General features: G+C 41.1%; 1 protein-coding gene across 3 annotated transcripts; it reads right to left on the bottom strand.

The window, feature by feature from the left end:
- Positions 1-940: 940 nt before the first annotated feature.
- On the bottom strand, positions 941-16,418 carry ASH2L (ASH2 like, histone lysine methyltransferase complex subunit). Of its 3 annotated transcripts, XM_034761967.1 has the most exons (17): positions 16,275-16,418; positions 16,038-16,107; positions 13,639-13,784; positions 11,857-11,945; positions 11,323-11,417; positions 10,977-11,072; positions 10,655-10,750; positions 9,429-9,504; positions 8,364-8,381; positions 6,716-6,809; positions 5,974-6,191; positions 5,617-5,784; positions 4,814-5,007; positions 4,118-4,210; positions 3,515-3,613; positions 2,965-3,024; positions 941-1,652 (listed from the first exon to the last, which is right to left on the bottom strand). In XM_034761967.1, the coding sequence occupies exons 1-17, from the start codon at positions 16,397-16,399 to the stop codon at positions 1,545-1,547; spliced, it is 1,845 nt and encodes a 614-aa protein (XP_034617858.1). In that variant the 5' UTR covers positions 16,400-16,418; the 3' UTR covers positions 941-1,544. The 3 variants fall into 3 exon arrangements, with proteins under 3 accessions (XP_034617858.1, XP_034617859.1, XP_034617860.1); XM_034761968.1 differs by lacking the exon at positions 8,364-8,381; XM_034761969.1 differs by lacking the exon at positions 16,275-16,418 and having other exon boundaries at positions 16,034-16,107.
- Between the last annotated feature and the right edge of the window lie 224 nt (positions 16,419-16,642).

Below are 16,642 nucleotides of genomic sequence, written 5' to 3'. Positions count from 1 at the left end.
GTAGGAAGTTAATTTATAAAGCCAGTTTGCAGGTATTTATTTTCTTGTATAGACATGCATAATGGACTATTTAATATTTATTCTCGGTGACCATGGAGCTCTAAACAAGTTTATTTTAGTGGGTGGGGGTTCCTTATCCACTAGGGAAATCTTAAACAATGCTTGTCTTACCTTGTAGTATAAAGCAATGATTGGCTTCTCTAGAACCAACCACTTCCTGTGCCCTGTTGAGATAAGACTGTTGCTATGCAGAACACTAAAATATTTGCAATGTAATTCTGTAGTAGCCTAATGTACTGACGTAGTTTAAATAATCCAATGTGATGTATAGATGCTGTTAAAATATATAGCTGAAAAAGATTAAAATTCTTGCCTGGCTCTCTTTATCCAGACCATAGAGTGCAAATATAACAGCTTCATAAAAATCCTTACTCTCCATTCTTAGTAGTGTTATCTGAAAGAAACCTGTGAGTGGGAAGAAGACTTGTAGCAGAACATATATTGTAAGACAACCCACTGTGATTAGAGACATATTCCTCCAGGATAAGGTAGTGGTTTACAGGCACTGGATAAGTAACTTATCTAAATTGTTGAGGCTGTACAAGATAGTATGCTTGAAAGCCTGGCCCCTGGAATTTAATCTTAATTCGGCTTGCGCTCTCTACACCTACCCACAACAAAATAAACCTTTTAGGGCCTTAAGGCCTGAAAAGTAGCTTACAGCTGTTGGTCTCTGCAAGTCAAACCTTAACTTACAGCAGGTGTTCACAGTGCTAGTGACTAGCCCCTGCAGTATAAACTCAGCTGGAAGTACACTCTGACTCCTACAATGCCTGGAGAAAGGGGGGTCAAGCTAAGAGCACATCACAAACCTCCCTAGCATAGGTGGTGTGCCAGATCAAGGCTCTTAAGACTTTAGCCATAAAACAGACAAAAGCTGTAACAAGTTTGGGGAAAGGTTTTATTTTAAACTGGTTGCCAGTTAATATAAAAATCACAATCTCTCCCCCCTAACTTCAGTTTTACATAGTACTTTTGGTACAGCAATATCCCTTTGTATGGAAGCTGTTTACAGTTTTAAAAATCCTTCAACACAGCTGCTTATACTAACCTGTGTTAAGGTATTTGGCTACAACTGCTCAACTGAAATGTATGATGAAGCAGGGCTGTATGGCTATTGCCCACTCCTGGTGCAGTGACTAAGCTAGATATTAAATGAAGTTGTGATATGATCAAATACTCACTCCAGTAACTTGTTAAAAATACAGTTAGCTGAAAACTCCAGAAGACACCACTGAGTAGCACAATACATGTAACAAGTCACTGGCCTGGTGGCGGAGGTTGGGTTTTTAAAATATAGTGTACACCTAACACCACCAATAACCCAAGCCCTCAACCCTCTATAAATACCTGCCAGTTAGGTAGCAGCTGAGTATGGTTTATCCTTTACAAAGTAGTGATGGTTCAGAAACTGATGTTGCAATTCTCTAGAAATAAACCATGTTTGTCCAGTGTTTAAGATATCGGTATATACAGCATCTCCTCTAGGGCTCCCACGGTGGGCTTCGTCTTCCATCAACTTCTGTCTCCACATGATACAAGACATCTGCCAATGTGTGCTCTACAACAGCACCCCAGCCCATGTCGCTCATCTGTTGGGAAGGGGAAGAGAAGAGGTTACAGCAGTCCTGCTTTAATTACTTGGGGTGCAGAGCACAGCTTAGCACTGTGCTGTTTTCTATCACTTCTCTGATGGGAAATGGGTTAGCTTCAGTATAAAGTCACCTTACTTCTGTCACACAAGTCTTTGTGTATATAGCAATGGGCAAAATTGCCTTCAAGGAATGTTTTCTGCTAGAATATACCCTGTGGAAAAGGCAATAATCCTTAAACTACCATAGTCTTACACTAAGCAATGAAATGCACATACAGGGCTTTCATCCACTCTAATCTAGCTCATCCCTCTATTTTAATACCTGTTAAGGAATTGGTCTAAGGAACTCTTAAGATGATTTATTAGAAAAAACACTTAAATCCCCCTACCACACAATATGGTTGGCAAGCGTACGCCCTTTTCAAAGTAGAGAGCTGGTGGACAAAGGAAAGTTCAAGGAATACCTGATGCAATAACTTCCATTTGTGACTGGGGTCATACGTTCACAGATGGAACACTGGAGTTGACGCAGTCTAAGGCGATGCTTAAAAGGCAAAATGCTTCTTTCTATCCTCCCCAATATTTTTAGATGCAACCTTAATATTTGAAGACATAGGTCTGATCCAGTCTGGCAATTCCTAGGCCAGTTTAGTCTAGATGTTTCAATATAAGGGACTGGAGGCAGATGTGGGATAATGTGACCTCTAAGCATGTTTTTTGAAAGATATACTCCAGTTCAAACAGTAAGTAATTCATGTTAGCCAAACAAATGTCCAATCCCTCTTTGAATTTTTTTAACTTGCTCTCAATAGAGTCAGAAGCAAGAGTCTGCAATACAGGGTAATGGGAAAGATTTTAAGACTGCCACGTGATTTGAGATTTTTCCCCCTAATTTTATTTCTGGTAAATATATTGGAGGTAAAGAGTGCCTTGCTTTAGGAACTGCACTTCAAGCACATCATGGGATAAAAAAATAGTCTAAAGTTGCACATGTAAACTACAGGGAAATAGTTAGCTTGAGGTACTTGACAGATCCTGCCAAGATGGTGCTTTTGGACTTTTAAAACCCAGTCTATTTTTCCCCTCAATAAAATGTTGCTCAAACACACACCTTGGCAAGGTAGCTGTCCTAACGAAGTTAGCAGAAAGTTACTATTAATGCCTCTTTATACAGTCAGATTAGGTTCTCCTTGCCACCCTCCAAAAGAGAATCAGGTGACAACTGAGTGGTCCACTCAATCTTGAACTTTCTTTTGTTGATAGAATGGAGATACAAGAAAAAGCGAATGTAGTTATGAATTAGTACTTACGGGGCGGTAAGTGATGTCTCTTGGAGGGTATTTGAAGTACGGTCCAAAGTTTACTGAAACCTGTGACAGGGAAGTAGATCTATTTCGCATCAGATGGACATGCACGACACAAAGCACGGGAAATTGCTCATTCAGCATTTAACAGGCTGGGTGGTTTTAGGTGACATGGAAAGCTATGATCTCATCCACCACAGGTAAGAGCTTTGCCTCAGCTTTATGGAGACTAGTGATACAACAGAACTAAAAAGTTAAGAGTAGCTTCAAGTGGAGTCTCTTTATACATCTACTTGCAGCCCACAGTAGGCAGATGAGCTATTGCAAGAGTACTCGGAAAGCACTAGGCCCACATCACTGGAATAAGCTTAGTTCTGTTAGACTCCTCCCCCAATGCACATTTAGATGGTACGCTGGCAGGGACCCTTTGTGTTGTGGTTGCACATGGACTAGTGCAATGGGGTTCTGCTCCACCTCTGCACTATCCCAACACAAATAACACACGTCCTGTCCCCCAAGCACCACCAGCTGTACGTTTGCCTCAGTATGTACCTACCGTGCAGCCCTTGTACAAAGAAATGGCAGGGAAATAAACGCCTTCAAAAATCTCTTTAAAGGCAACTCCTTGGCTGACACCATTTTTATAGAAGATTATCTGCAAAACAGAAACAGTAACTGAATCAAGGCGCGTTCATGCTTTACTGACTAGCCCTACATTATTTGTAGCCGCCCTCCTCTCATTCCCCATCCCCCAATTTGTTGACTTAGTTGCTAACAGAGCATAAAGCCTCTCTCTCTACTTCATTTTGCAAGATGCCTCGTGCATTTGTAACTGAAAAATAAGTCAGTCTTTAAAGTCTTGCATTCCACAAAATGTAACTAGCTGCAGTGTTTTATTACAGGTCAAAGAAGATGTAACCCAAGCTGCATTACTTGCTTAGTCAAGTCTGTATAAGCCTAACAGAGACCATCCAATTTGACATCCTTGTAAAAGGGTGTGATAAGATTCAAATAAATGAACACCAAGAATCTTAAGTGAAAATCTATAAAGGAATGTAGAGTGAACCTGTTCAATAGATTTGTGGTGCTCTAGCGTTTTCTATGGATTTCTAAAGTGTCTGGTCTCAAGTTTCCACCCCACTCCTGACATCCAACTTACTTGGCTTCCAGGAGTTTGCTTTAGGCTCTTCTCTGCTTTATCCACAAAATCCTTCTCTTCAAAATACAAGTAGCTTTTGAACTTGATCAAAGCCTAAAAAAGGTAAGCAACAGAGCCAGGCTGCAAGACATTCACACCATTACTTTTTGTAATATAGTTAATGGTAACCAGATGCGATAGGACTGGTTAGTACACAAGCCCCTAATGACTGGAGACCAAGATATATCAATGTCTGGTCACCAATGACAAATGAGGCTCCATTAAGTATGGAATCAGAATTCTGAACTAGTCCCATCTGCAGCATTTCTATTGATTGGCACATTCACGGAACCAAGACATGGATGTGCCTTACTGAATAACCGGGAGGTAGTCCCGCTCTTCCTCTCCCTGTCTCTTGCTCATCTGACCCTCGCTTGTAGTGTCTGGAATTCAGGTAAGGACTGTTGTTTACATAAGGCATTTGGGGCTTTTAAGACTAGCCCTCTAGACCATCAATCACACCATGCTACTTCCTTAGTCAGTGGTAAGAGTTAACAAATCATTATTTGCCTCCCATTCAGTTAGAGGGACTCCAGTTCATCACAGAGCCTGGGCTACTACACCTTCAAGTGTGGAGCCCTGTTTATCATAGCCAAGGTCTGGTACGGTTAAACAAATTGAGACCAGCTAGGCACAGCCTAGAGGAATCCAGCTTACCTTATCTTTATAGGTATCAGGCAGTGACTTTGCTGTCTCTGTATCTTCAGGAAGACTGATATAAAAACCCAGTACATCTCCTTGTCCATAGCCAGCTGAATAGTGTTTGCCTATGGACTGATGAAACTTTGTTCCTTTCTTGCTGCGCCAGGAGTAACTGAACTTGTCATAGCCTAGGGGAGCCTGCAGGTTCCCTGTCGAAAACCAGATGTCAGACCAGGAAGCATGAGACCCTTTTCTTCAGGACCTTGCATGAATGTACTGTTTCTAAAAGCAGCTAGGTTTACCAGGCACTAACATCTAATTGTACATGAAACGGGGATTTTTCCTTCCAGGCTACACATTTCTGTGTGTTTCAGTGCAAAGTTTTCCACTTAATACTGAAAATATTTACTTCATAAATATTCATGACACACCTGCTGTTGGCTCTTAAAACTATGGCACGGACTGTTGAACTGGACTAGAAAGAGTTTATAAACCCTAAAGTGATTAGCGAGGCCAAGCAAGCAACAGTGAAGCCAACAGTCTGCAGGACTAATCTGTACTCAAGCAGAAAACTAGGCACTCGGGCACTATGACTCACTACACAATATTCCAAAGGGTTTGCAGCAGTCCTGCTCCAATCATTCTCAGAAAAATACACTTAAGGGTTCTAGCACTTCCATAACCAATCAACATCGATTTCCTCTCCAGAGTTAGTACTGGGGCTTATTGTTGAGTGATCTGAGCTACCCAAAATGCAGGGAATGAAAACCGGAGCAAGCATCTTTGCTTTCTTAAGGGGTCTTCAGCAATTACTTTACCTAGTGGCTGCGACCAGCCAAGTCTGGCAGCTGTGTCTGGAGGCATCTCATCCACAGATATCTCAAAGTACCAGTCTCCCTTCCGCACCCCATGCGAGGCTCGTACCATGGAGTATCCTTTCTCTCCGATAACGGTCAGTCTGTCATCAGAGATCTTTAGCTGAGGTGCTAAAGTAGTTAGAAAGACAGATGCAATTTGTGATTAACAAGCGGGTGAGTGAACTGATCAAAGGTTGCGATGCTCAATTTAATATCTATGTCTGTTTCCCAGCACAATTATGTTTTGAAGCTTTACTAATTGAGACAGTGAGGTTACAGAGAAGATCCCTCATATGGGGAGCTGGCTATCCAGCTTACCTCGGTCATGCAATGCTAGGAGGACTCGTTCATATAGGCATGCTCTGTAGAGATCTCCAGGAATAGGTTTTCCTGCCCAACAGTCTAGCTCCAGTTTCTCTGGGTCAGGCGCATGGGGGTCAGGCTCAGCCAGAATGTAACGATATCCATCTTTATTAAAAGGGTGCTCCAGAGGGTAACCATGAGGTGGCAGGCGCTGAGCAGAAAACAAAGGGTCACTGGAAGAAGCACAAGGGAAAATGTTAGCATTTACTTCAGCATAATTGCCAGGAACCACACACCCATAAACTGCTAGAGACACGAACAACATTCTAACCATTTCCTTAAGCAAAGCCACCCTTCAATACTTCCTCCTTCACTGCCTTTTACAAAGACATGCAGATGACTACAGCATCCCACCTCTGACGAGCTTAAATGGTGCTCAAAGTGACAGTTTCTAAAACAGGTATAGTCACATACAGGAAGTTTGTATTATATAATGGTCTACAGTTTAGTGTGAGGACAGATTATATCAAGATGTTAGTTTGAATTGTGGGAGATTAAAGTTTATAACAAGGTTGCACCCTCTTAATTTCCAAATAGCACGTGCAGAACTGCGTCAAAGATGGGAGGCACTTATTCTGTCGTTAAGAAAGACCATCCTCATAACCCTGGCCGATACAAGAGTGTTCCCTATATTTTCCTGTACTTTGTCCATCTGCCACTGTTAAGTTACTTCATTTAGCCTGTGTCTTTCATTTACCTTCTGGTTTTCTTGGCTGTTCCTGTGGTCCCTCCATCTTGCTGTTTGCGTTTTGCTCCTCTTCCTTTCCCACTACCTCCTGCTGGAATGCCCCCTTTGGAGAGAAATTACCACAAATCCACATCAGCTAGTGCTTTATATGCAACTGTTGGTGATACAGGGAATCTGTGAGAGCAGAAACTCCATGTGTGTCACTATCAAATGGCTTAATTAAACAAAAAACAAACTTTTATATAGAAGTTTGACATTGATACCATTCAGAGAAAACTAATCTAGCGAAAGATAAAATTTATCTGCAGTCTCTAATCAGTTTTAAGAGAAATGTGTGGATAATAAAGTCAGCTTATCAAAACTCACTTAACAGGAGGAAACTCAACAATTTTATTACATGAATTATAAATCTTTACTTGCTCATAGTTTTCTTTTCAAATGGTATCATTTGTATATTTAGTTTGAGAGAAAATGTTGACACACTTTCATGGAAGTTCCAAACACACAAGGACAACAAAGGATTTAATTTGTTTTTGCAGAAGTAACCCCGCTCCCAAAGTCAACTTTTTCCCATTTTAAGCAGACTGTCAGTTGTCTCAATGATTTACAATATGCTTGCGATACACTTTGACACATAATATCTGCTTCAGCAGTAAGCACTTAACATTAAGTTCAATATATAAAATGAAATACACCAAAATGGGGAAAATAAAAAGCAATAAAAGGTGTTCCTTTGCAGTGTTTCCAAAATTGTTATTTTTTGCAATGTAAATATTAAGAGCAAGGCATTTCATGATAATATTAATGTCTTCAACACTAGCTTCATCAAACTGCAGGGTAAGACAAAACATTGAACATCTAATACCAGAATTATGCCAAATTAGTGTCTAATTCCTTTAATGTATTTGATAAACCAAATTACTTTGAACCTGTATTGAATATATTATTATCTAAAGTGATAAAATACATCACATCCCCCTGAGGAAAAATATAGCTTATTTACATTACCGACCTAAAAATGAAAGAATACACAATTTTGCTGTACTGCAGTGAAACACCTTTAACAACTGCGTAGTGTACTGTAACTAAAAAAGTAGCAAGCTTTTAAATTATTAGCATACCTGTTGCAGTGTAAGGGATAGAGACCTTGGAGGGATATCATATTCTGCACAAACATGAACTGATCTAAACTGCACTTGTTTGTATCTATACTGCAGATTACTAACACCGTAGTTTGTCATAGTAGATTTATAAATCGCAAAACTAAAGCTACCCCAGCATGTCTGAATTTTACCTGATCAATAGCACAGTGTAAATTTTGTGCTTGTGTTTAATACACCAATTCTTCAGAAGCCAGTTATTTGATACTAAACTGAAGTTCACAATATAACTGAAATTGAATCCTACACGAGAGAACAAATTAAAGTGAAAGGGACACTTTGTATCAGTCATGTGAGGCAGAATATGACAATTTAACAGCTTCTAACTGCTAAACATTAAAAACTGGAATTACTGTTTCATATTAAATATTACTGCAATCATTTTTAGGACACGCTTTAGATTTTTAATTCACTTTAGCTTCTAAGACAATTGAGCAAAAAGCTTTTCCAAACCACAACAATACTTAAGTTTTAGAAGCTGAAAGGTAAATATTCACCTCCCAAAGAGGCTCCACCTGTAAGGACAGAAGTGGCACCATGTATTTGTCAAATTTTAATGACTAAAGGAAAACATAACCAGTGCATGAAATGGAGACAATATACACTTTAGAGATCTGCAATGATGGACAGGTGCACGATTTTTTAAGAGAACCACTTCAGGTTAGGCACTAGATAACACAGGGTTGTAGGGTTACTGAAAAATGGTTTAACACCATGCACAACCAGCCATTTTTTGTGGATAGTTTATATTAGGTACCAGTAAAACGTTTGCCTCACACATGAACGCTATGTTTGCACTTTGAGCAAGGGGAGTGACTCCCAGCTTGCAGACATTCTCACGCTAGCTGGAGGAGAGCTAGCGTGGGTATAAATAGTTGTGTAGCCGTGGCAACATGGGACGCAGCAGTGGAATACAAACCCACCTGAACCCGGTGGACAGCTGAGCCATGCTGCTGCAGCCACGAGTACATGTTGGCAAGCGGGCGATCACTCCTCTAGCTCATAGCATGGACAGAGCTGAAGAGATTACTCCATCAGCATAGTCATTCCTCTAAGAGGGAGAACACTAAGCTGCAAGTGAGCATTACATGGAAATGTATAACTGAATAAAGCTTCCCAAGTGCTCTTGAAATCTCAGAATGAGGAAAATTGGAAGTTCGCAGGATAATGTTCTGTCACAATTAAAAATCAACATTTTGGGGTTGGACAGGGAAAGAGGAAGGCAAACTTTGTTTTCAGTGAAGATATCAGTTTTTAAAACAGCTGTCTTGCAAGCACATGTGTACTACTATGGTATGACCGGCTGTCTAAAAGTGTGATCATCTGTGATAGGGTAAAGACTAATTTATATCACTACAGAAAAACAAGACAGATTTAAATTGGCTCAATAAATTCTGGAAATAGCAGTTACGAGACTGTTTACATACAGGCTAATAGGTGTTTCATTTTTATTAAGCTGTAAATGTTAAAGTTAATATAATAGAGGATGTGTTCAGCTGTAGGACTTTGAGAAAATGTGAACTATTTAGCACATTTTCTTTTAGTAAAATTAAAGAACTTGCCATTTAAGCTTCCACTAGTAGATACTGCACTGCTCTGCTTCTGGTTATCGTATGCTGGACCAATATTAGCAAGGTCCTGAAAAAGAAAAACTCAGTTTAACAATATTACAGATTTATGGGCAGGTTAGTACTTACCACTTGTTCTGAGAGCGTGTGTCTGGTTCAAAGTCTGAGCAAGAAGTTTTTGCTCTTGAGGATTTCCAAGAATTGAAGTGCTACTGAAACTTTAGCAGCACGACATAAAACAACAAGTTCAGAGCAGAAGTCTTACATCTAATACCCTGGGATGATTATGTTTTTTCTAGTTCTAAAAAAAGGACCCAAACTACACAGGGTCAAGCTCCTGCCATTTTTATTTGTGCTAAGAAACAGTCACATAGCATCAGAAGTTACCAATCTCTGGGATTGTGCACCATGTATGTCATATAAACATCTAGGCATAAGTTAGTAGAGATTTTAAGCCTTCCTATATCCTAGACACATGCTGGTAGAGGGTCATGCCTTTTAAAAATGGAGGCAAGATTCCTGCATGCATTTTGAGTGAGTCACAACAAAAAGGATGAGGAGAACAACAGGATAGTCTCCACTGCTAAAGGCAGGACTCTGTTTCAGTTACACCATAACGTTACCAGAACAGCATTAAGAATGGGTAGTTTTGATGCCATCAGAGAGTGCAACAAGGGCCATAAAAACAGAGATACCTTTTAAAAGCCCTTGCACATACTAGAAAATAAAGCATTAGCACTCAACAATAGTAGACTATCACGCATCCTTTCCGGAATTATTGCCAAATCATGCAACTGAGTTTGGCCAGGCAGCTGGTGGGTGGAACTCCCAACATTCCCATATTCTTTCAACTTGAATGTTTCTCCAGCAGAGTTGGAACAGCAGCACAGCACAACTGCACAGAATGTGCTAAAGAGGACAAACAATTGGAACCTGTATCAGAAAAGTTAACTAGGTCCCTGGAATTAAATTACTGGTGGGTCTCCAGTTTCTTATTGTAAATACATTGTCAAACAGCAGGCAACATGCATACATTCCAAACGTGTGTACTTAAATATGCACAGTTATGTTTATAAACACACCTTTCATTCAATGCACATTCATGTACCACAATCTTCGGCAATGCAATATGAAGTCCAAATGCTCTTAATATTAGTTACATCGAGTCATGAGAACCATGGTGCAGAAGGGAGAACTTTCCCCCTGCCTCAATCACGTACCTGATCTAGTAGCCCAAACTTTGGATAATCGTCCTCTGGATCTTTACTACCTGGGTCTGGATGCTCTTTCACCAAGAACACATCCCTTTCTTTACACTGAAATATGGGAGTTAGAAACACCTTCAGAAGACCAAGTCATGCCCAAGAATAACTGTGTAAAATTTACAGTAGATACACACCACAAAGTAAGAAGTCACAGAGACAGTATTAATGTCTGAACTACTTTTCTAGTTCAATTCTAATGATTATCAAACAAGACTATCAGAAAGCAGCTCGATCATTAACAAAGATCCTCTGCAAATTTAAATTTTTTGTTACTTACCATTGTTTTTACAATGTTATTTGGCCAAGTCATTTTTCCAGGTCTCTGTCTAGTTGTCATACACTCCCAGTACTTGTCAATAAATGGTATAATATCCTATTTAAAAAAAAAAAAAAGAGTTAATAAAATGAGGCCTTAAAACAGTTATATGATAAGAGTTAAAATTACTTTATTAAGCCAACATCTCTTTCAACTCCAGATCATACACATTATAATTGACCTATCAGCGCTGGTGAAACTGACAGCTCATATTGTCAATTTTTGTCTGAACTTGTGGATCTAGGCAATTCCTTTTCTGTCAAGTCATAACTCACGTTCAGATGTAACTGTCTAATCATATCTGTACCTTGTCTTTTGAGAACATAGTTTTTGGGTGCTCATCTTGTGTCCTTGACTGCCACGTCAAGTTGGCCAGAGCACTAAGGCACATTTCCTTCAGATCTTAAAAACAAAACAAAAATATACCAAAACTACAGTTACATCCTTGATGATGAAGGTCAAGTGTATTTATATATAACAATAAGGTTGGTAAATACTAAGAACACAGCAGATCTAAGCTTAGATGAACTTCCATTAGTTGGCTTCACATCTACAATATCCTGAATTTTGGAAATGGGGATGCTAGAGTGAGTTATGTGCTCATAAAAAAAGGAACCTTGGCTGAAGGCAAGAATTCTACCAAACCTAAGAAATTCATTTGCACAGTGGCATCCTCCAGCAGGTTGTGTTGCAATCAGCACCGCAAATCTTCACCAGACCCAGACAGACAGACTTTAACCAGCTATAGGACAAAGGTCACACAGGACCATTCCATCCCCAACAAAGATTCAAAGGGGGAAAGAAAATCAAGCTTTTACAGTAAGTGTTTGTTTTTACTTACTTGCTTGTTTTCTTAGAAAGTATGTGTTCCCGCTGTGATGACAGACATTGCAATGGAAACTGTAGTTGGTCATGAAAGGCAGACATGATCTGTGAAACAGCAAAATCATTTGACTCTATCCACAGCTTTTCCATTACACCAGAAAAAGAAAATGATTACTCTCTTTCTTCATTAAAAAATTCCCCCACGCACATTCACCGATGCTTTCATCAGATTTGGTAACTCAGTGTCAACAACAATGAAAACTATTAAATTCTGGAAAACGTGAATGTGAACTAAATGTCATTTTTCTGTTTTAAGAAGCAGTCCTGAAATTCGGCCACCAAGGTAAGCTGAAAGCAACTCTGGGGCCTTTAACAATGAAGCATGGATTAGTCAAGGTACATCTATAGCTATAGAAAACTTCCCCATAAAATACTAACCAAGTCCATTTTAAAACTAATTTTTATTTCACACACATTAAAGTTACCTTTAAAAAGAAGATTCCTTAGACACCTCAAATATCAAATTGAACTTACTTTCCAATTTCAGTGTCCCTTTACTTTTTTGCTCTTCAGTCAGCAAATATAAACTAGCCAACTCTCTCCTCCCTCCCCCAACCCCTTTTTAAGTCAGTTTCACATATGTCTCATGCAGTAGCCCAAGGCTGCAAATACTTCAGGAAAATGTCTAAATGCAAACAAAGATTTTTCATTGAACTGAAAGAAAAATATAAACACTTTGTGTTATGTAAAACTATTATTGTTTACATAGCTCTCAGTGTGCTAGACTCTACACAAACAAAATAGGAAGACAAGGTCTTTTCCCCAGGGAATTTACATTCTAAAAATTTCCATTTTTGTTTAAACAAAACAAAACTTAGATTTAGCACTTCCTCTACCTGGCAGCATTGTTTCAAAATGTATTGAATTTGACTGAGTTTAGGTTCTGAATCTTTTAATAAAGAAAATTCTTCACTCCATCACCTTTGTGATGTAAGGAAAACGTTCAGAATCTCATGTAATGACATACAGCAGAACCCCAGAGTTATGAACACCTTGAGAATAGTGATTGTTCATAAATCTGAAATGTTCATAACTCTTAACAAAACATTATGGTTGTTCTTTCAAAAGTTTACAACTGAACATTGACTAAATACAACTTTTAAACTTTACTGCAGAAGAAAAATGCTGCTTTTAACTATCTTAAATTTAAAAGTACAGAAACAGTTTCCTCGCGATATTATTTAAAAAAAAAAACCCACAAACTACTAAAAAAAGGATAATTTAACACGGTTCTGTACAGTATTTGCTTTTTCTTTTTGGTCTCTGCTGCCTGATTGCATATTTCTGGTTCCAAATGAGGCGTGTGGTTGACTGGTCAGTTCATAACTCTGATGTTCTACTGTATGTATTTTCCTTAGCTCTGCTTCACTGAGCTTTTTAACTTTTTGGAATCTGTGAGTGCATATGGTTGTTATATTTGTCTTAACTGGGAATTTCCTTGATTTTTAGTGAGTGCACTGATACAAAAATTTGCCCTGAGCAACCCTAGCTCTAAGTTAACAGTGCTTTTGGGAGACCTCCCTCAGCTGGAATCAGAAGCATTTCACAAGCAAGTATACCGTTCCTGGGTTGGAGTTTGTTCTTAAAAAACAAACCACTATTTTACAGAGAAGTTTAATAGAATTTAGAGTAAATTCTGGAAGATACAAAAATACTATGGTGCTGGGGGGCCATAAGTACCGAGATATGAAGAAAAGAACAGATTATCTGCAGAGTACTAAAAAGAGTTATTACATACGTAGTATCAATGCCAAAGGTGTCCGCTGTGAACCACTTTGTACAAATCCCGCACTGCAGCTCTATCTCTCCAAGCTGTCGCCCATTCTCTTCATCCACTGAACCCGTCTGAGTGTCCAAGACTTCAGAACTGTCCCCAGCACCTTCCTGCAATCATAGCAGCATTAACAGGTCTGGACTTGATTAAACAGAGCGCCAAGAACAATCCCATGTCAATCAAGTCACATTTTGTTCATTACAGTCCCCTGTAGAGATTGCTAAAATTAAAAGGATCAAAAGATTTCTCCTCATTTCTTCAAAATGCCAATAGCTGAGGGACAACTCTGCTGTGAATGGGTTTAACTATTGGATGGCTTCAGACAACAGAGACAGCCACACAAGCTTCTCCATGGAAACAGGTGACAATTTTAGCTGCTGAATCAAGAATTGGCTTTTGCATAGATGAGCAATATAGCATGGTAAGTTAAAGGAGGGGAGATTTAGAGGTGAATAAAAGCCCAAATGAGAAAAATTTCTCTCTCTGGAGTCAAGGAGTACATGTTTAATTTTTCATATACAGCAATGGCTTTTAAAAAGTAGCGTTTTGAAATTTCAGTCTGAATTTCTTTACATTGTTCACAGTTCCAGCATTTTCATTCCATCGCTAGTCTGAATCCAGCTGTACCCGAGCCAATATGTAACTTTAGTCTTTCAAGGCCTCTGGCATTTCATGCTTTGCCAGGCCGCTGATAGCTAACTAGTAACATTTTACTGATGCCTCAAGGAAAATATTTTCTATTTTTAATTATATTTCCCCTTCTCCTGTGCTAATCATCAGTGAACAAAGGCCCATTATACTAGTAAAGATATAAAAAGTTTTCTGCAAGCATCTTTATGACAGTTTCCTCCCAAAGTAATAAGTGAATCAGGCCAAGTGTACTAAGCTTTTGTTGTTGTTGTTAAGTATCAAAAGAACATTTAAAAAAACAAGTTTTAGGTTTGACCACCGGAGAAAATATATTGGGCAAGATTCTCTGCCACCAGACACTTTGTGTATCCATTTACATCTGGGTAGAGACTGTAAGATGCTACCAAATAAGAATGCGCCACACACTGAGGAAATTTACACTACAAACGTTTGCAGGCATTTTAAATATTTTTTTGCACTGGCTCTGCCAACATTGGACAATATAGATAGGGCCCTACCAAATTCACGGCCATGAAAAACGCGCCACGGACCGTGAAATCTGGTCTTTTGTGTGCTTTTACCCTATACTATACAGATTTCACAGGGAAGACCAGTGTTTCTCAAATTGGGGATCCTGACCCAAAAGGGAGTTGCAGGGGGGTCACAAGGTTATTTTAGGGGGTTGCAGTATTGCCACCCTTACTTCTGCGCTGCTGCTTTCAGAGCTGGGTGGCCGCAGAGTGGCGGCTGCTGACTGAGGGCCCAGCTCTGCAGGCAGCAGAGCAGAGGTAAAGTGGCAATACCATACCATGCCATCCTTACTTCTGCGCTGCTGCTGGCTGGTGCCTTCAGAGCTTGGCTCCCAGTCAGCAGCCACTGCTCTCTGGCTACCCAGCTCCAAAGGCAGCACTGCCACCACCAGCAGCACAGAAGCAAGGTTAGCAGTACTGACCACAAACCCCCCACAATAACCTTGTGACATCCCCACCCGCTGGAACTCCTTTTTGGGTCAGGACCCCTACAATTACACCACCATGAAATTTCAGATTTAAATAGCTGAAATAATGAAATTTATGATTTTTAAATTCTATGACTGTGAAATTGACCAAAATGGACTATGAATTTGGTAGGCCCCTATGTACAGACAAGGCACAGGCACGTACTAAGTTCTCTATTCTTATTCTGAGCAACCACACAGAAAAACACATACAAATTTTCCTTTGGTAGGCCAGACCTTACACCAGTTGTATAATTTTACTCCTTTGCTAGGTGTTAATGACTCCCCAACCTGCCAGGCCTATGTCCAGCCCACGGAAATATTTTGTACTTTACATACAATTGATTCAGTTCATTCGTGGGGCAACCCCACTGGGGTTAATGAAAACAGCTCAGGGAAAAGTCTAATGTAGCGCATAGGTATCAGCACACAGGTGACATGGTCTGACAGGTTACACACAGAGGCTTTCTGGCACAGTGAGCCAGATCAAGGCTGCAGGGCATACACACGAGCACCGTGCCACAGGAAACACACTGCTATACCTGCTTTGTAAGGTGGCAATGCCTAAAGGCGTCCATCAGGGATCAGACTCTCCTTGTGCCAGCTGCTGCACAAACACATGAAACAACGGTCCCTGCCCCGCAGGGATTCCCCCAAACGGCGGGGGACTTGGTGCCGGCACCCCACGGATCTGCCCCCCGCCCTACAGAGACCCAGCACAGCAGCACTCACGTACTAGGGGATCCTTCCCATTAGAGGACTCGGTCTCCAAGCCAGCGGTGACATCGACCAGGTTGGTGTCCCCCCTGCATGGACAGGAGAGAGAGGGTGAGAAGCCCCCGGGGTAACCAGGGGGCCCCGCTCCAGGGGGGCAGCGCCCCGCCTCCTCCCCCCCCCCGAGGTAACCGGGGGATCTCGCTCCACGGGGCAGCGCCCGGGGTAACCGGGGGCCCCCATCCACTACCGGCCTCACCCGGTCTCGGAGTCCCCGGCGCCCTGCTCAGGGGGTCCCGGGGGGTCCCCGGCCGCGGCCTCCCCCACCACCTCCCCGTCCTCCGGCGTCGGCGCCGCTGCCGTTGTTGCCGCCGCCGCCGCCATCTTCCTCCCGCGCAGTCGCGCCAAACTCTCGCCTGGGCTCCCGCGAGATTTCCCTTCCCTTCCATAAAGGGGCGATGCCAGCGCTGGGCCCCACCACGGCGGGGCAAGGTCCCGCAGCGCAGTGACATCACCAGGGCTTGCTGTGACCTCCCCGTGCCATCACCCCACTGCGGTGCAGTGACCTCACTGTGATGTGCTGTGCCATGACATCAGCGTGCCGTGCTGTGTGCCCCCCGGCCATGC

The sequence above is a fragment of the Trachemys scripta genome, chromosome 2 (assembly GCF_013100865.1).
Source record: "Trachemys scripta elegans isolate TJP31775 chromosome 2, CAS_Tse_1.0, whole genome shotgun sequence".
Taxonomy (NCBI): Eukaryota; Metazoa; Chordata; order Testudines; family Emydidae; genus Trachemys; species Trachemys scripta.
Note: the sequence above shows the minus strand (reverse complement) of the source record. Positions and strands in the feature narration are given on the sequence as shown.

Bases quoted from the DNA above. Each gene is read 5' to 3' on its own strand.
- ASH2L (XM_034761967.1), bottom strand. From the start codon at position 16,399: ATGGCGGCGGCGGCGGCAACAACGGCAGCGGCGCCGACGCCGGAGGAC. The intron at 11,418-11,856 runs GTAAGTAAAAAC...TTTGTTTTTAAG, and splicing joins CTTTCTAAGAAAACAAGCAA to ATCTGAAGGAAATGTGCCTT. The intron at 3,025-3,514 runs GTAGGTACATAC...TCCCTGTCACAG, and splicing joins CTTTGTACAAGGGCTGCACG to GTTTCAGTAAACTTTGGACC.